This window comes from Rhinoderma darwinii, chromosome 2 (genome assembly GCF_050947455.1).
Source record: "Rhinoderma darwinii isolate aRhiDar2 chromosome 2, aRhiDar2.hap1, whole genome shotgun sequence".
NCBI lineage: Eukaryota > Metazoa > Chordata > Amphibia > Anura > Rhinodermatidae > Rhinoderma > Rhinoderma darwinii.
The window spans coordinates 160,038,712-160,059,377 of NC_134688.1; the positions used below are offsets into that span (position 1 = coordinate 160,038,712).

Consider the following 20,666-nt stretch of genomic DNA (forward strand, 5'->3'; position numbering starts at 1 on the left):
AAGCCACACCAAACTGGCCACACGCACCAGATACCCCACATCCCATAACACACACCCACCAAAGATGCCACACCCTAAGGGGAACCTGGAAAAAAAAATTAAACTGCTGGAAACTATGCTGATGCGTCAAGGCATGGATGATTACTTTATTCTAGCTCACTGTCATCATTTTACTTGACCCAATAGATTGTGAGTCTAAACAGAACACCAGTGCAGAAATGTGTTTTTTGCCAGGATGCATTGAGCACTGTAGCACTTAAATTGAATAATATTCACAGTATACATACTGACACAGGGTCTAACGCGTGGACTTTGTTGACTTGCTTATAGAGTTATATGGCCAATTATGTTCATTGTTTCTCAGCAGTGAGCTGTATAAGCAAAAATAGACATGGATTAGAGGCTCGCAATATTCGTTTTTAGAAAAAAAATAACCCTCGCACAGTGCAAAATATTTTAGTTATTTGATACTGACAGCAATTGACAACTTTTAGCTTTAGTGACAGTCTAGATGCAGCACATTGCAGATTTTTTCCTTTCTTAAATATGCACCAACCATGCTCCCATAATAATAGCCAGGCTGCCTGTTCTCATTAACAGGGCCAGATTCTCCCTATAAGGCTAGATTCACACGAGCGTGGGGAAATACTGGCATGAAAAACATGACGTTTTTCACGTCCGAGGTGCCCCCGTGTGGATCCCGTTTTCACAGATCCCCATAGACTTGAGCCTATGGAGGGATCCGTAAAAAGGAAGATAATAGGACATGTTTTATTTTTCAACGTACCCTTTAGACGGTACGTTGAAACAACGGCCCCCATTGAAAAACATGTGTCCGTGTGACGGGCATTGTTTAAGCGGCCATCACACGGATGTATTCAATGCTCGTGTGAATCCGGTTGATATGCAAATATGGTGGGCAAAATAGCACAGCACACTGCGCTATTTTGTCTGAAAAAACCCTAAGAAAGGGTGGTAGGACTGAGAGAATATATAGCTAATGTAAGCATGTATTAGGGAATGAAGCTTTTCCCATGTGTTCAAATGCTCACTACCCCCACTGATAACAGGTATACAGGTGGAAAAAATATGGGAGGGTTCCTCCAGCTCACCTTTGCAGATATGCTGGGTCACTCAAACACGGATCCCCGTGTCGGCACACGTGTAAGCACAGGAAGAAACAAAGAAATGGATCCAGCGAAGAGTCTGTTTGGTTCTGTTAAAATATAGGAATCTTCTTCCAAGTTTTATTTAGGCGAAGGATAAAACATGTGCAATGAAATGTGAATAAATTCCCAAATATGCAATAGAGGGATAGAACAGCAATTGGAGCGGTGCCAACGCGTTTCTGCAGCAGCCATGACTAAGGACGCAGTCAGCGTCAGGAACCCACTTGGTCAAAAGTAAAAACACGCCCAGTTGTGCATTAAGAAAGTCATTAGCATAAAGCTAAAATAGGTCATAACTTGGTGAAAATTGATTGTTTTTCTAAATAAAAAACACGGCTGTTACCTACATTACAGCGCCGATCACATTATGTACAAGATAGGGCACTTATAATGTGGTGACAGAGACTCTTTAACAATGTAATATAAAGCCTAATATTTTCAAAGCAAAAGTCGTTTTCTATTGACATTGTTCCTTCCAGTTAGCAACACTGAAGACATCTCATACACGTGAGATCTACACTTTGGGAAAATTCGGCTCATACTACCTGAATATTCTTTGAATTAGCAGGAATAGTGACATAAAAAGTGCTGTTGTAGGTTGTAACTTTACATATATGACTTGGATAATTAACGGAAGAGTAAATATGCTGAATATTATATGCAAAGAAAGACCTTAGTCTACCTACAAAAATGTTATATCGCACTAGGCATGAATATAATATTTTATTCGGTGGAGAAGCATCTTAAGAGAAAAAAGCGGAACAGTGAGGGGTTGTGGGGCCTACTCAAGGCTGTCTATTCATTTTCAGCACTTATCAAAGTACAAAAATTGAGATAGCCACATCTTAAAGGGATAGATCGGGTTATAAAACCCATCAAATACTGAATAAGGGATTTATGTTGATAGAGTTATGCAGAAGTAGAGTTAAACTAAAGAAACACTCTTACCCACATATATTTTTGCTAGTTAACAGTTACATGTTGATAAACAATCCCTTCTTCTGCTCCATCTAGCATGGTAACTACCACATTACACAAAATCCTAAACCTTGCAGTTACAAGGGCTACAGGCTCCAGCTATTGTAAATGCTTATTCTTATACGTAAAAAAAAAAAAAAAAAGTGCATAACTATTCAGGAACATGGGGAAAGGGTAGCATATAGTATAGGAAAAAAAAAATCTCTACATATGCAACACCAAGCGAAAGCATCTTTGGGCCTAAGTTATGGAGCTCTACATGACACCTAAGTTTCAAGTTTCCGTAGACTTTAATGGACTCCACGTAGACTTTAATGGTGCTGCGTACATGCAAGACTGACTTTCCCTTCTCTTCCCCTCAGTTGCCAAGGCTTGCATTGCATATGTGATCCTACTAACATGTTGAAAGTATAATGTAAGTATAAAAGAAAAAAGACATGTACATTACAAATAAATACAAAGACCCAGCAAAACGAATATATTCACCACATACTTATTAAAAACTTCCCACTCTAACCCACGTTTACATACAGCTTTTTAAATAGTAGGACGTTGTAACTTGAAGCTTATAAGCTTAAAGGGAACCTGTCACCAGCATTTCACCTATTGAACTTTACTTATCCCTCACTGGCCGCTGCTATCAAAAGTTCATTGCCGTTATACCCGCTCCTAAACTTCTCAGACTGTAAATAACAGTCTGCAAATATTTTGAGCTTTTTATCGTAATAATCCGGTGTCTCGTTGTTCGCACACACCAGAAGGGAACATCAATGCACAAGCGCAGGATTGTGTGTGCTGGGGGAAAGCGAGGAGCTGTCAATCAAAAGTAAGGAGGCGGGGTAAACTCGGAAAGACTTGAGGAATGAAGATATTACTCTTTTCAAACGAAGATTTGACTCTTTTCAAACGAAGATATGACCCTTAATGCTCATTAGCATACGGTGTGGGAACACTAAAAAGCTGAATACTAAAGCTACAGAGCCGACTAAGAAGATAATTATAGGTTATATAGAAATGATTTTTCACCCACTACCACCTGGTATTACCGGTTTAATCTGTGAAATGCTGGTGACAGGTTCCCTTTAAGTTTAGTGCTTTCTGGCATTTCTTAAATCAAAATCTTTGTGATTCTGGAAGAGGCTTCGAAAACTGCATTCATCAATCAAATCATAATGAACTGAACAAAAACTAAAAGGACATTATAATCCAAAATGTAGCAGTTAATGATCAAACTATATTACATTTTAATACGGAGTCATATTTACACTTTAAAAATATAATTTACATTTTAAAAATATAATTTTAATGCAAGTCCATGCAGAAATAATTTCATCAAGGTAGCTTATGACACATTTAAGGGACAGGACAAAGGTGACATCACTGTCAATTAGCAAACCATAGATCAAAAAGTGCATATTGACTATCTGCCAAACTCATGCCTATTACCCTGGCATTAAATATATACAAAGCCGCACAAAAAAGGCTTTAAACAGAAAGGAGCACCGTTTTAATGTCCTAAAAGGGACGTTGCTTTGGAAGAAACAATGCAATGTCACACTTTATGTCTGCAGTTACTTGTTCTGCCCTGACGATCCATGTCAAATTCTTACCAAATATATAATTATTGAAATACCTTAATGAGAAGAACTTTTTAAAATAAAAGATACTATGAACAGCCACACATCATAACTTCTTATTACCCTGGAGAGCTTCATACAAGCTGGAATATATGAGAGCTTTAGTTTTTTGTTTTTTTTGCAAAAAGTGAGAAAAGTTGTACTTTATAAGCATCATATTAAGGTAGATATAAAAGTCTATAATAAACATTGAATTTATGAAAAAGGGATAAATTAATTTAAGCGCAATTGCACTTTCTTCCAACCTTTCATAGAGACATATCAGAAGTTTGGATCAGTAGGGGTCCGGGTGCTGAGACCATCACTTTAACGCAGGTGCAGAAGCACTCAGTTGAGCTCCCTGCATCTTCAACAGCGATTGGCGCTCGTCAGCCTGAAGAGGGCTCACATAGGCATTCTAGGAGAACCGTCTTGAGCCTAACAGCTGATCACAGCCAAATATGCAGGGTGATCAGCTGAGCGCTTCAGCACTTTTGTCTCAGCGACGGTGGGGGTCTCAGCACCTGGACACCCACAGAGTCAAACTTCTAAAATGTCTCTATGACTAATCAAAGGTTTAAAGAAAGTTCAGTTACTCTTTAAGAGGAAACAGATCAAGGAGAAAACCCAAGTTGATAGAAATCCTGTGGTTAATGTCCTCTGTGATGCTACAGGGGTACTTTCCCTCCTGAGTCCTATAACTAAATAGCAGAGACCAGAGCTTCTTTTTTAATTTTATGTTCAGACAGGAAGTTTGGTTATACTTTACAGCCAAACTTCCTGCTATACATGCACATTCATCATGATAGGCCATGATGAATATATGTACAGTCAGATGTGTGAAAAGAATAATGTTAAAGGCTATGTAAACTATTGAAAGGCAATTTTTTTTTAAATAAAAAAGGTGTATCAGTGTGTTTTGCATAACTTTGTATATATTTTTTATTAATTTGTCTTACTTTTTTTTTAGATACTGCTGCTCTGTATTCTCTCTACAGAGCAGCCGTATCTAGCACTATTCACTGAAACCGTCAGACACGAGGACATGATGGGTTTAGTGACAGCGGGTCAGGAAAGGGACAAAATACAAATAGACAAAAGTCTCCTTTATCAGCTAATGTGAAATTTTGCGTACTTCACACTAACAAAAATGCTTACATTAGATGCTGTAAGGGCAAAAAGAAATACATTAAAAAAAAGAGTAATAAATAAATGGCAAATCTTGACCTTCTTGCACTAACTTTACAAAGGTAACAAAATGTTATACTTACGAGACTATATGGTAAATATCCTCAGATCTTCCTTTGCGAAGACGCAACAACCATGCCCCTGGATTGGCCTTCAATTGGAAATATCCCTATTGAGTAAAAATAAGAGATTTGATCTACAAAAAAAAAAAGGACTTGCACATTGTTTAGGCCATGTAGTTATGTAGAAAATTCAGCAAAATACTTTTCTCATGATTTTATTTATAGCATAGCAGTGTGTTGTTTTTCTCATTTTGTTTAACTTTTACTATAAAATGATGACTAAAATAAAAAAAAGTAAATATTAGTAATTTTATATAATCTTAACCTGTTCGCGCACCACGATGTTAACGCACGTCGTTGTGTGATGTTTAGAGCGGGCTGTGTATTACAGCTGACACCCGGGACTAACGGCCAGGAACAGCGATCGCGCTGTTCCTAGCCATTTAACCCCCTTAAATGCTGCGGGGTATTGGAAAGAGGGGGCGCCCCCTCTGACAGCTCATTGGCATCCCTACAATGCGATCAGGGGTGCCAATGGTTGTCATGGCAGCCCAGGGTCCTAATAAAGGCCCCCAGGACTGCCCTACTTCAACATCTGTTAAGCCCTGCCTCTTGCAGTGCTTAACAGGAGTCTGTGAAGATGAGCATATACTGTAATGCATTAGTATCAGTGTATCTGACGATCGCTGGTTCAAGTCCACTAGGGGGAACTAATGAAATGTGTAAAAAAAAGATACATCAAGATTTTAGTAGTGTGTAAAAAAAATAAAAAGATTGAAAGTAAAAAAACACAAAAAAAAACCACAGCCTCTTCCTATTTTTATCTTCCCAAAATTGGTATCACCACGTCCGTAAAAGTCTGAACTGTTAGGCTATGTTCACACGGAGTATTTTGCCGAGTTTTTTGACGCGGAAACCGCGTCACAAAACTCGGCAGAAACGGCCCGAAAATACCTCCCATTGATTTCAATGGGAGGCGTCGGCGTCTTTTTCCCGCGAGCAGTAAAACTGCCTCGCGGGAAAAAGAAGCGACATGCCCTATCTTCGGGCGTTTCCGCCTCTGACCTCCCATTGACTTCAATGGGAGGCAGAGAAAGCGTATTTCGCTGTGTTTTATGCCCGTTTATGCACTCAATGGCCGCGGGCGAAAAACGCTGCGAAAATCGGCGTGCAGGGAGAGGAAAATCTGCCTCAAACTTCCAAACGGAATACTGCAAAATACTCCGTGTGAACATAGCCTTACAATATCACTGTAATGATGGGGGTAAGGAAACAGACAAGTGAGCCCTAATCTACCCGCCACTCAGTCCCTGCCTACTTGCAACGACCTGCCCTAGGCGACGGGGTACAACTGGGCGACGGTCCCTACGCTCAATAAGTGAACGACAGACAAACAGAAAAAGGTACACAGAAGCAAGGGAAAAGGGGCACTTGCCCATGGCAACACCGTGAGCAACAAGAGTGGTGAACGAGCCGAGTCAAACCAGCAGTGTACGAGGTAGCAAACGCAGAGCAGGAGAGTAGTGAACAAGCAGAGTCAAACCAGGAGTGTACGAGGTACCAAACGCAGAGCAGGAGAGTAGTCAGTAAGCCAGGGTCAATATGAAGCAGGGTCAAATAGTACAAGAAGCTGCAGCATGGCCAGGAAACCTAACGAGAAGAATCACAAGCAAGGAGGAACAGGAAAGGCAGGTATAAATAGACAGAGGGCGGGAGCTAGCTCCGTCTGGCCAGGCTGTGATAGGCACTCCCACTCCTAAGCCTGCCATCCTGAGTGGAGGAAGATGTCGTCAGTCTCACAGACATAGAAGCAGGTGCAGACTGATTACCTATGGGCGTAGATACAGAAGCTGTGCCTGGCAGATCCTTAACAGGGGCCACCGGACCCTTGCTAGATGGACCTGGTTTATTGGGGAAATGAAGGTGGAACCTCCTGACCAATACCCCAGCGTGAACATCCCGGGCGGGTACCCAAGTCCTCTCCTCAGGCCCGTATCCTCTGCAATGGACCAGGTACAATCTTGGCCACCTCGAATTCTACCCCCTCAGGGGTGAGAACGGGGACAGGAGGTTTCCTCGAGGGAGCCAAGGACGGGGAGCAGCGTTTAAGGAGGGAGGCATGAAACACGTCGTGTACTCGAAAAGATGGGGGCAACTCCAGTCGGAAGGAGACAGGATTGAGGACTTCAATGACCTTGTACGGCCCTATAAACCGGGGAGCAAACTTCTTGGACGGGACTTTAAGGCGCAAGTTCTTTGACGATAGCCACACCAGATCCCCGACCATAAACAAGGGGTTAGAACGTCTTCTATCTGCCTGAGTTTTTTGTATGCTCTGGGACGCCTCTAGGTTCTTCTGAACCTGGGCCCAGACTGTGCACAGTTCCCGATGAACGACCTCTACCTCGGGATTGTTGGAACTACCAGGTGAAACGGAGGAGAGCCGTGGATTAAACCCAAAATTACAGAAAAAGGGGGAGACCCCTGACGAGTTACTGACCCGGTTATTAAGGGAAAATTCGGCGAGGGGAATGAATGAGACCCAATCATATTGACAGTCAGAGATAAAACACCTTAAATATTAATCTAGAGACTGATTAGTCCTCTCAGTTTGGCCATTAGTTTCAGGATGGAAGGCCGAGGAGAAGGACAGATCAATCTCCAACTTTTTACAGAAGGCTCTCCAAAACAAAGAAACAAATTGTACCCCTCTGTCAGAAACAATATTGACAGGGACCCCATGGAGACGCAGGATGTGTTTGACAAACAAGGTAGCGAACGTCTTAGCATTGGGTCGTTTTTTGAGGGGCACAAAGTGGCACATCTTACTGAAGCGGTCTACTACAACCCACACCACCGACTTGCCTTGAGATGGAGGCAAATCGGTGATGAAATCCATGGAGATATGGGTCCAAGGTCTCTGGGGAATGGGCAAAGAACGTAGTAAGCCCGCTGGTCGGGACCTGGGAGTCTTGGACCTAGCACAAACCTCACAAGCGGCGACGTAGGCCTTAACGTCTTTAGGAAACCCAGGCCACCAATAGTTTCTGGCAATGAGGTGCTTGGTACCCAGGATGCCTGGATGACCAGATAGTGCGGAGTCATGATTTTCCCTAAGTACCCTTAGCCGGAATTGCAGGGGAACAAACAGCTCAACCGGGAGCTGAACTTTGATCAGCAGCAATTTCAGAGACTAAATCAGAATCAATAGAGGAAATGATTATACCTGGAGGCAAAATACAAGCAGGATCTTCCTCCGAAGGAGGGCTGGCCAGGAAGCTACGCGACAGTGCATCAGCCTTAATATTTTTAGACCCAGCTCTATAGGTAACCAAAAAGTTGAATCTGGTAAAAAATAACGCCCATCGAGCTTGTCTCGGGTTTAGCCTCCGGGCAGATTCTAGAAAAAACAGATTCTTGTGGTCGGTAAGGACCGTTACCTGGTGCCTAGCCCCTCCAGGAAGTGGCGCCACTCTTCAAATGCCCATTTAATGGCTAAGAGTTCGCGGTTGCCAATATCATAGTTACTCTCAGTGGGCGAAAACTTCATGGAGAAGTAGGCACAGGGACGGAGAAGGGTGAGGGACCTGGTACCCTGGGACAAGACAGCCCCCACTCCCACCTCGGACGCGTCAACCTCCACGATAAATGGCTCCATTTGGTTGGGCTGAACCAACACCGGGGCCAAGATAAAGCACTTCTTAAGGACCTCAAAAGCCTGGACAGCTTCAGGAGGCCAGCGGAGGAGATCAGCACCCTTGCGAGTGAGATCTGTAAGAGGCTTAGCGATGACCGAGAAGTTAGCAATAAATCTCCTGTAATAATTAGCGAACCCCAAGAAGAACTGCAATGCCTTCAGGGAGGCAGGTTGGACCCATTCCGCCACAGCCTGGACCTTGGCGGGGTACATGCGGAATTCATGAGGAGTGAGGATTTGACCCAAAAATGGTATCTCCTGCACCCCAAACACACATTTTTCGGTCTTAGCAAACAGTTTGTTTTCCCGAAAGGCCTGGAGCACCTTCCTGACATGCTCAATGTGGGAGGACCAGTCCTTGGAAAACACAAGTATGTCATCAAGGTACACTACAAGAAATACCCCCAGGTAGTCTCTTAAAATCTCATTTATGAAATTCTGGAAGACCGTGGGAGCATTACACAACCCAAAGGGCATGACGAGGTATTCAAAATGACCTTCGGGCATGTTAAACGCAGTCTTCCACTCATCCCCCTCTTTGATGCGGATAAGGTTATACGCCCCCCGTAGATCAAACTTAGAGAACCTTTGGGCCCCCTGAACCTGATTAAAGAGATCAGGAATCAAAGGAAGGGAATACTGGTTCCTTACAGTGACCTTATTCAAGTTACGGTAGTCAATGCATGGCCTAAGACCACCATCCTTCTTCCCTACGAAGAAGAAGCCAGCATCTACCGGAGAAGTAGAGGGGCGAATGTAACCCTTAGCCAGGCATTCCTGGATATACTCTCTCATGGCTTCATGTTCGGGACAAGAGAGATTAAATATCCTACCCTTAGGGAGCTTAGCTCCTGGTACCAAATCGATAGCGCAATTGTATTTTCTATGAGGAGGTAACACTTCGGAGGCCTCCTTAGAGAAAACATCAGCGAAGTCCTGAACAAACTCAGGTAGCGTGTTCAACTCCTCGGGGGGAGAAATAGAATTAACAGAAAAACATGACGTCAAGCATTCATTACCCCATTTGGTGAGATCCCCAGTATTCCAGTCAAATGTGGGATTATGCAACTGCAACCAGGGAAGGCCTAAAACCAAATCGGACTATAATCCCTGCATCACCAGTACAGAGCACTGCTCCAAATGCATGGAGCCAACAAGGAGTTAAAAAACAGGGGTATGCTGTGTAAAATAACCATTAGCAAGAGGAGTGGAGTCGATACCCACTACCAGGACAGGTTTAGGCAAATCAATCAAAGGCATAGCTAGAGACATAGCAAATTCCACAGACATGATATTAGCAGACGACCCTGAATCCACGAAGGCACTGCCGGTAGCAGACCTACCACCAAAAGAGACCTGAAAGGGAAGCAAGATTTTATTACGTTTCATATTTACGGGAAATACCTGTGCGCCCAAGTGACCTCCCCGATGATCACTTAGGCGCGGAAGTTTTCCGGCTGCTTATTCTTACGCCTAGGACAGGTGTTCACTTGATGCTTGTCATCCCCACAATAGAAGCAGAGACCATTCTTCCTGCGGAACTCTACGTTGTTGGGGGGACACGGAGGCCCCGAGTTGCATAGGTACCTCCGAGTCTTCCGTGGAAGAACGAAGCAACGGAACCTCGGGAGGCATCATGGGGGAGTCGGAGGAGAAAACACAAAAAGGTTCACGTTGTCGTTCTCTGAGACGTCGGTCAAGTCGTACCGCTAAAGCCATAACCTGGTCTAGGGAGTCAGAAGAGGGATAGCTAACTAGCAGGTCTTTCAGGGCGTTCGACAGACCCAACCTAAAGTGGCACCTTAAGGCAGGGTCATTCCCCCGAGAAGCTACGCACCACTTCCTAAAGTCAGAGCAATACTCCTCAACAGGTCTCTTACCCTGACGTAAGGTCACCAGCTGACACTCGGCAAAGGCAGTCCTGTCAGTCTCGTCATAAAGGAGTCCGAGAGCAGAAAAGAAAAGATCAACGGAGGAAAGTTCAGGGGCGTCAGGAGCCAAGGAGAAGGCCCATTCTTGGGGCCCTTCCTGGAGCCGGGACATAATTATACCCACCCGCTGGCTCTCAGAACCTGAGGAGTAGGGCTTTAAGCGAAAATAGAGCCTACAACTCTCCCGAAAGGAGAGAAAAGTCTTCCGGTCCCCTGAGAACCGGTCAGGCAACTTGAGGTGGGGTTCAAGAGGTGAGGTGAGGGGCACTACCATGGTAGCATCAGGCTGGTTGAGCCTCTGAGCCAGGGCCTGGACCTGTAGGGAGAGACCCTGCATTTGCTGAGTCAGGGTCTCAAGGGGGTCCATAGTAGTGTGAGGGACCAGGGTAGACTAGGTATAGGGCTTGTGATTATGTAATGATGGGGGTAAGGAAACAGACAAGTGAGCCCTAATCTACCCGCCACTCAGTCCCTGCCTACTTGCAACGACCCGCCCTAGGCGACGGGGTACAACTGGGTGACTGTCCCTACGCTCAATAAGTCAACGACAGACAAACAGACAAGGGTACACAGAAGCAAGGGAAAAGGGGCAGTTGCCCACGGCAACACCGTGACCAACAAGAGTGGTGAACGAGCCGAGTCAAACCAGGAGTGTACGAGGTACCAAACGCAGAGCAGGAGAGTAGTGAACAAGCCGAGTCAAACCAGGAGTGTACGAGGTACCAAACGCAGAGCAGGAGAGTAGTCAGTAAGCCAGGGTCAATATGAAGCAGGGTCAAATAGTACAAGAAGCTGCAGCAGGGCCAGGAAACCTAACGAGAAGAATCACAAGCAAGGAGGAACAGGAAAGGCAGGTATAAATAGACAGAGGGCGGGAGCTAGCTCCATCTGGCCAGGCTGTGATAGGCTCTCCCACTCCTAAGCCTGCCATCCTGAGTGGTGGAAGATAGAGTCAGTCTCAAAGACATAGAAGCAGGTGCAGACTGATTACCTATGGGCGTAGATACAGAAGCTGTGCCTGGCAGATCCTTAACAATCACCTTATTTAACCTGCACAGTGAACGCAGTAAAAAAAAAAAAAATGTTTCTGCCAGAATCACTGTTTTTTGGTTATTTCATATCCCACAAAAAAATGAAATAAAAAAAAGTGATAAAAAAGTCTCATGTAGCCCAAATGGTACCAACAAAAACTACAGCTAGCCCTGCAAAAAATTAGCCCTCATACCGCTGAATCGACTGAAAAATAAAAATGTTATGGCTCTCAGAATGTGGCGACAAAACACAAATTTTATTTTTAACAATTAGTTTCTTACTTGTAAAAGTAGTAAAAGATAAAATAAAATCTATATATATTTGGTATTGCCGTAATCGTATTGACTAGTAGAATAAAGTTAACATGCCATTTTTACCGTATGGTGAAAGCCATAAAAACAAAACAAAATATTGGGAATTGTTGTTTTTTCCTATTCCACCCCATAAAGATTTTTTTTCCAGTTTCCCAATACATTATATGGAACAAAAAACGGTGCCGTGAAAAACTACAACTCATCCTGCAAAAAAAAAGCCCTCATATGGCTTTATCGATGGAAAAATAAAAAAGTTATTGCTTTTGGAAGGCAGGGAGGAAAAAATTAAAACGAAAATCCAAAAAATGTCTGTGTCCTGAAAGGGTTAATTTAACCCAAGAGGTGGTTCTTAGAAGAACATCAAAAACATATCCAAAGATCCTGTGGGTCTAGATCTTCAAAGTATGTAGAGAAACAGGTAATCTCAGAAGCTAATGAAATCAATTTCAAAACATGCAGTCAATGTTCAATTCTACCTTTATTTGATGATACCGAGCAAGGCCGGCCTTAGGGGTGTGCGACCTGTGCGAGTGCACAGGTCGATGCAGCCTCCCCACATGTAGGATGCGGCACTAAGCAAGCCATTCATCTGCTCTTCGTTACACAAACGGAAAAAGCAGAGACAGCAAGAGGAGAGGCCGGCCCCTGCAAAGAGCCTGTGCAGCAAGGAGAGATGGTAAGTGCCTATGTGCTATATATTATATATATATATATATATATATATACATATACATATACATACATACGCACGCACGCACGCACACACACACATACACATATGTACGGAGCTTGGTTTTATGGTTTTCGTGTTGTATATATGTACTGAGCTTTGTTCTGGTGCTGTATATATGTACTGAGCTTTGTTCTGGTGTTGTATATATGTGCTGAGCTTGGTTCTAGTGCAGTATATATGTATTGAGCTTGGACGGGGCACCATATTTGTGCATTAGCTGCAAGATCCGTCGTGGCTCCACCCTTATGTGCACAGCCTAACTAAATGGGCTGAGCACGCTTAGGATATTGAATGTGCGCATATAGGTCTATACGTAATGGTTGAGTTTAATATAGTGTGTGGGTAGGTATGTACGCTTATGTAAACATATACATAGTGTGGCAATACACACTAAAACATTCTGGACAGGGAATTTCTTTATTTAGAGTCCACTTTAATGTAGAGGGTATTTGGAAAATCTTAATTGTTTTATTTTATTATTAGAATAATTTTCAATGGCGCGATACACCGCAAAACACAGTGACCCCCCACCCCCCACGTCTTTGTCCACAAAACAGTGAACCTGTTAAAAATTTGTAACGCACGCACACACAGACACACACACACACCTCAATGAATTGGAATGTCATCAAAAAGTTATTTCAATAATTCAATAAGTGGAACTCATATTATATCGATTCCTTGCACATAGAGTGATCTAATTCCAGGATTTTTTTTTATTCTAATGTTGATGAACGCAGCCGTCTACCAAGAAATTTTAGAGCACTTCATGATTTCCTCTGCTGACAAACACTATGGAGATGCCGATTTCATTTTCCAGCAGGACTTGGCACCTGCCCACACTGCCAAAAGTAAAAATACCTGGTTTAATAACCACAGTATCACTGCGCTTGATTGGCTAGCAAACTCGCCTGACCTAAACCCTGTAGAGAATCTATGGGGTATTGTCAAGAGGAAGATGAGGGACCAGACCCAAAAATGCAGATGCGCTGAAGGCCGCTATCAAAGCAACCTGGGCTTCCATTACACCTCAGCAGTGCCACAGGCTGATCGCCTCCATGGCACGCCGCATTGATGCAGTAATTCATGCAAATGGAGCCCCGACCAAGTATTGAGGGCATATACTGTACATACTTTTCAGTAGGCCAACAATTCGATTTTATAAATCATTTTTAAAATTTGGCTTATATAATATTCAAATTTTCTGAGACACTAAATCTGGGGTTGTCATTAACTGTTAGCCATAATCATCAGCATAAAAAAATAAATGCTGGAAATAGATCACTCTGAGTTCATTGAGAAGGACTAATATATATATTATATACACACACACACACACACACACACACAGTTGAGTTTATTAGCGCTGCCCTGGCGAGGCACATGATGCCTGGCCATTCGGCGCTCTAGTGATGATGCAGTCGGCACTATGACATCATCGCGCCGCTGCATCGTTCCGGTGGAGGAGGACAGATGGCGCTGGAGGATGGCGCGGCAACTGGACAGGTAAGAAAATGTGTTTTTTTCCTTCTACTGTGGGCACTACATAGAGGACTATACAGGGAACAAGAACTACAGAAGACTATATAGGGAACTAACCACAGGGGTCTTTAGGCAACTAACTACAGGGGACTATATAGGGGACTAATTACAGGGGACTATATAGGGAACACTAACTACAGGGGACTATGTATGGAACAGTAACTACAGGGGACTATATAGGGAACAGTAACTACAGGGGACTATATAGGGAACACTAACTACAGGGGACTATATAGGGAACAGTAACTACAGGGTACTATATAGAGAACAGTAACTACAGGGGACTATATAGAGAACAGTAACTACAGGGGACTATATAGAGAACAGTAACTACAGGGGACTATATAGGGAACACTAACTACAGGGGATTATATAGGGAACAGTAACTACAGGGGATTATATAGGGAACAGTAACTACAGGGGACTATATAGGGAACAGTAACTACAGGGGACTATATAGAGAACAGTAACTACAGGGGACTATATAGAGAACAGTAACTACAGGGGACTATATAGTGGACAGTAACTACATGGGACTACATGGGGAACACTAACTACATGGGACTATATGGGGAACACTAACTACAGGGGCCCTTATCTACAGGGAACGCCACAGGGGGCCCTTATCTACAGGGAACGCCACAGGGGGCCCTTATCTACAGGGAACGCCACAGGGGGCCCTTATCTACAGGGAACGCCACAGGGGGCCCTTATCTACAGGGAACGCCACAGGGGGCCCTCATCTAGCCTTAGCTTGGTTCCGGAGTTATATTAATCATAACAACCAAGCTCAATACATATATACAGAACCAAAGAGAAGCTCAAAACATATATACAACTCCAGAACTAAGCTCTGCATATAAATACAGCACCAGAACCAAGCTCAGTACATATATACAGCACCCCAACAAAGCTTTAGTACATATATACATCAGAACCAAGCTCAGTACATATATACAACACCAGAACCAAGCTCAGAACATATATACAACTCCAGAACTAAGCTCCGCATATAAATAAAGCAACAGAACAAAGCTCAGTACATATATACAGCACCACAACCAAGCTTAGTACATATATACAACACCAGAACCAAGCTCAGTACATAAATACAGCCCCAGAACCAAGCTCAGTAAATATATACAGCACCAGAACAAAGCTCACTACATGAATGCATTAAGGCTAGGGCCACACGGCGGCTTTGGCAGCCACACAGTCTTATGAAATCTAAACTTGATCGATTTATTGTGACTGTTGTGTCAACCTGCAAGTCGCAATGTGGCCACATTTACGATCATTACTGCAATGCAGCCAGTGCGACACAGCGATGTTCAACCATGCAACCTGTGTTGAAATGTAGCCAAGTAGCCCTAGCCTTAAAACAGACAGCGGGATGTTGATGGGTAAATAAAGTGATTTTAATGCCACCTGTGGCACCCAATTAACCTTTACCTCCAAGCTACAAACCCTTGCGAAACTTTTTACTACAATACAAGTATTTTTACACAATTCTAGTGCCTTCAATAGAATGTACAAAAAATTGGTAATTTGAACAGACCTTTAGACTGCAATTTGAACTCTATTCTATGTTTTTATGTGTAATACAGTATCCGATTATCTCCCCCTGGAATCCTAGCAGCAAATTGCTTATTGCACTCTTCTATATTATATTGCTCTGAAACACAGCAGCAGAGATCATTGTAACAGATTCATAATCCACCATTAGACTACTGTGATGTTTGCTCTGTATCTCTTTAGTACAACACTTTCCTTTAATGTTCATTTTACATTTGACTAAAGTGCAATATTGCAAACCATCCACACAAACAAAAACAAAAGTACATACTTCTAATGTATGAGAATAAAAAGATCCAAAACCCATCATGTCTGTGAAGCGGCAATATATCATGCGGTGAAAACAAAGCATCATTATAGCCACGAGGTCAGGTTTGCGATTATTGCTGCTCTGCTGAGTAAGCGGTTACAAACGTGTTCTCCAGGAATATGAGAACAGCAAATCTGGTGTAAAACTAGGGAAAAGCTGGACAACAATAAAAATAGATAACTGCATGCTGAATAATAAGAGATTCAGTTTGGACAATTGATCGATTGTAAGTAAGAGCAAACTACGCTATTCAAAATTAAGTTTGAGCATACAGTAGTCTCCCACTTCTCTTACTACTTTATTCTTCATTTATATAGTATGTGCAGATATTTTAAAAGACATGGAGGTCTATTAGAATGTGGGAGAGACTCTCATCCTTAAATGGTCCCTAGTTTTATTTTATTGAATTATATATTTATGTTGCATATTGTGAAAAATGTGTGCACCAAGAAAATGGGCACTTTCCCTTAAAGGAAACCTGTTACTATCATTTCACCTATTAAGCCAGCAATACCTGGTTGAAGAGGGTGAAAAATAATTTCTATGTAACCTATAATTATCTTCTAATTATTCTGCTTTTTTAGTGTTCCCGTGTCCTATGCTAATGAGCATAAAAGAGTCATCCATCGCTTAGTTTGAAAAGTCACATCTTCATTCGTCAAGCCTTTTCGGAGTTAATCCCGCCTCCTTACTTTTGATTGACAGCTCCTCGCCTCCAGCTAGCACACACAAAATCCAACGCTTGTTCATCGATGTCCTGTTCTGATGAATGAGCACAACGGGACACTATAGCGGCGAATTCGCGGTAACTATATTTGACACCCGGAAAAAGTGGGAAAGGGTGTCTGACTATTTTTTCAGCTGTGGGCAAGCATAAAAAGAGGAACGAACGAGACTGCTGGATTATTACCATAAAAGGTGTGAAATGTTTGCAGACCGTTATTTATGGTTGGAGGAGTATTTTAGAAGGGGGATAACGGCAATGAACTTTTGACAGCAACGGACAGCGAGTGTAGTTCAAAAGGTGAAATGCTGGTGACAGGTTCCCTTTAAATATGCCATATGTTGATGTGCTAAGGTCTCGTTCACATGGCGGAATTTTCACGCTGATTCAGACACATTTTCTAAGCATCCTTCAATGGGGGAGTTTTCAGCAGTGGGAATTGAAAACTGCCTCGCTGAAAAAAAAAAAAAGTGACATGGTTTCCACGGACCACAGGCAGATTAGCCCCATTAAATAGGACTATCCTACATGCAGAAACGCAGCAGCTTTTACTGCATAACCATGGCAGAAATCTGAGGGTCAGCCTCGAATTTCTACCACGGTTTCTTTGCCAAACCCACTTTGGATTTTTCCACATTAATAGTCCGCCATTCGAACATAGCCTTTTCGCTCCCTATGCTGTGAAAAAGGGTTTTCCCACTTTCCAATTTCTTCTATTTTTGTTACACTTGAATGTTTCAGAACATTAAACTACTTGTAATATTGGACAAAGATAACCCAAGTAAACAAAAAATGCTGTCTTTAAATGATAATTTCACTTATTCAAGGAAAAAATTTTCAGTACTACCTGGCCCTATGTGAAAAAAATAATTGCCCCTTTAGCTACTAAATCAACCAGTTAGAAAAATTCAAATGACAATTGGGTTTAATTTCAATAGCCCCATCGAGGCAGGATTACTGCCAGACATGTTGAATCTATACATTACATAGGTAGAACCTGTCTGGCAATGTGAAGCCGGCTAGAAGATCTCAAAAAGCAGCGCATGATGCCACGTTCTAAAGAGATTCAAATACAGATGCCAAAAAAGTTATTAAAATCTACAAAGCCATTGCTAAGGGTCAAGAACTCCAGCGAACCACAGTGAGCGCCGTTATCCACAAATTAGGAAAACTTGGAACAGCGGGAGAACCTTCGCAGGAGTGGCCGGCCTACCAAAATTTCACCAAGAGCGCATAGACTACTCATCCAGGTCGTCACAAAAGAACCTAGAGGAACATCGAAAAAACTGCAAGCCTTACTGCAAGCCTTTAAGGTCAATGTACACTATTCCACAATAAGACACTGGGCATAAATAGCATTCATGGAAAAGTTGCAAGGCGCAAACTACTGCTGACCAAATAGATCACAAACGCTCGTTTCGCATTTGCCAAAAAACTCCTAAAACGTTTGGAATAATATCCTGTGGATTGAGATGTCAAAGGTGGAACTTTTTGGAATTCATGGGCCTTGACCTCTGGCGTAAAACGAACACTGCATTCCACCATAAGAACTTACAAACAGTCAAACATGGAGGTGGTAGTGTGATGGTCTGGGCCGGATTTTCTTCTGCAGGACCTGGACAACTTGTCAATTGATGGAACTATGAATTCTGCTTTCTTTAAGAAAATCCTGAAGGAGAATATCAGCCTGTCAGTTTGTGAACTTAAGCTCAGGCGCAATTTAGGTTATGCAGCAGGACAATAATCTGATGATCACAAGCAAGTCCACCTCTGAATGGCTCATCGCAAGTTATCGCAAACATTTGATTGCGGTTGTTACTGCCAAGGGTGGAACAACCAGTTATTAGGTTTAGGGGGCAATTACTTTTTCACATAGGCGAAATAGGTTTTGAAACAATCTTTACCCTCAAATGGAATAATCATTTAAAAGCTGCATTTTATGTTTACTCATGTCTTTATCTTATAATAAAATTAGTTAGAAGGGTGATTGTGGCAGGAGCAACAAGTGAGCAAACCAGGACGCGTGTAAGGTTAAACAAGGACCCATGATTTAAAGAGGATGTAATACAGAGTGGTGAGCCAGCCATCACTGCCTGCCTGAACCAAATGGAAGCTGAAACATTTAAGAACTGTGCACCTCTGCTGAGAAGTGTTGTGTTTGTCTGCTATTGTCATGTGTTAGTGCAACAAAACCGGAGTAAAATACTTTATTTTGCCATTACTCCTGGTCTCCATATAATCTTTTTGGCACCTACCCTGAACTGGCCTTACACCACCCAAGCCACACAATACATCTAGGCGTAGCTGGCAGGGTTGATTGCCACTCGACACTGGGGTAATGACGAAAAAGTAATGAAGCAGCTGCAGAAGAGAGAACGTTGTTGCGGTCATTTAAAATTGTGGGTTGTCGGGAGAACACATGAAAACCCCAGAGAGCTGCTGATTGCCTGAAGAGAAGGTAGAAATGTGAGAAACTGCAATGGGGTAGGCCTGAGTGAGGCTGCAAGAGCATAGTTGGATTAAGCAGTACTGTACAGCTGAGCCCCAGCAAAGCCATAAATGCGGGTCTAAGCATAGCTGCACAACCACCACAATTGGTGGTAGTTTCAAAGAAGGCCATGAATAGACAGGCAGCGCGCCTAGACCATCTTCGAGTACATGAGGCAGACCGGATCCTGCTAGAGCAACATATGAGAGTGACTAATGAGCCCTGCAGGCAAAACTGAGCAGAACCAAAGGGCCCAAGAGACTGTGAACTGGTTCAGCAGCAAGTCTGGGTTTGCTGCAGAGAACTCTACTGGTGAAGAGATCTTAATCCACTGGTGATCTCTAAAATGTCCCAGCATGCCGGAGGACTTGACGAATCTTAAGGTGGTTGAGCAGATAGTTTATCCTTACAGGAGGGCTAGAGGGTACGTGAGCCGCTTGTATTACCAGGCCCAGGCAGATGGTTGATTCTGCCAGCTGGGCCGATGCCTTCATCCGTAGGAGTCCTGCTTCACCCACAGAGGATCAGTAGGAATCGCAACTGGAGGAAGACGCTGTGGTTGCTGTTCCAGAGAGGAGGCCTGTTGCAGGAGGGGGACTGTGTTTTGGAGAAGGACATCCTACCAAAGGCTATCGGGACCATGTCTAAGTAGACTATTCCTTAAACGTGCCCGTCCACCTCATTGTGACCCTGCCAATCCATGCCCATCATGTTGTCCACTAAGGGTCGAACCTCTCAGAGTGGAGGTTCCGCTGAAGTAGAGCGTGTTCTCCTTTAATGTACTAATTGTCTTCCATTGTTGGCCTGTTGATTTATTTGTTTGTTCCTGTGCCAGAGACAGCACAGATTAAACCACGGGAGGTGTAATGTGGGAGAGACCCCCTATCCTTAAAGCGTACCTAACCTTTCAGGTGACTTTTTTAGATCAAGCTGTCATATGTGTATACATGAGCAATCACACGGTTTGTGGCCATTATATGACTTGTAGCCTTTATTTTTTTTTAGCAGTTTTCCCCTCTTAAGGATCTATCGCTAATTCTCAGTTTTCCCTGAGCTAGTAAGTGGAGCCTAACAGATGTCTGCCATACATTGCACAGATAGGAAAGAGAACATCCTGCTACCACATTTCTTTATAACACACCCTTAAAAACAGTAGCAACATGGATGACAGAAACCTGCAGTAATAAATCGTGTAGATGAGAATCAAGCACTGGGGTGAGATGGAACACTTACCAGAAGCTGCAGCAGCATCTGTGTGTGTGTGTCTCTCTGCCTCTCTTTCACTCTGCTCCTGTTCCCTACTCTCC

At 43.1% G+C, this 20,666-nt stretch overlaps 1 protein-coding gene across 1 annotated transcript in view; it reads right to left on the reverse strand.

Annotated features, from left to right (window-relative positions):
- Positions 1 to 20,666, reverse strand: part of UGGT2 (UDP-glucose glycoprotein glucosyltransferase 2) — a 382,432-nt gene that overhangs the window by 122,831 nt on the left and 238,935 nt on the right. Inside the window, exon 29 of the mRNA XM_075852393.1 lies at positions 5,035 to 5,120. Within this exon, the coding sequence (XP_075708508.1) occupies positions 5,035 to 5,120 (86 nt within the window). The remainder of the gene's footprint in view (positions 1 to 5,034; positions 5,121 to 20,666) is intronic.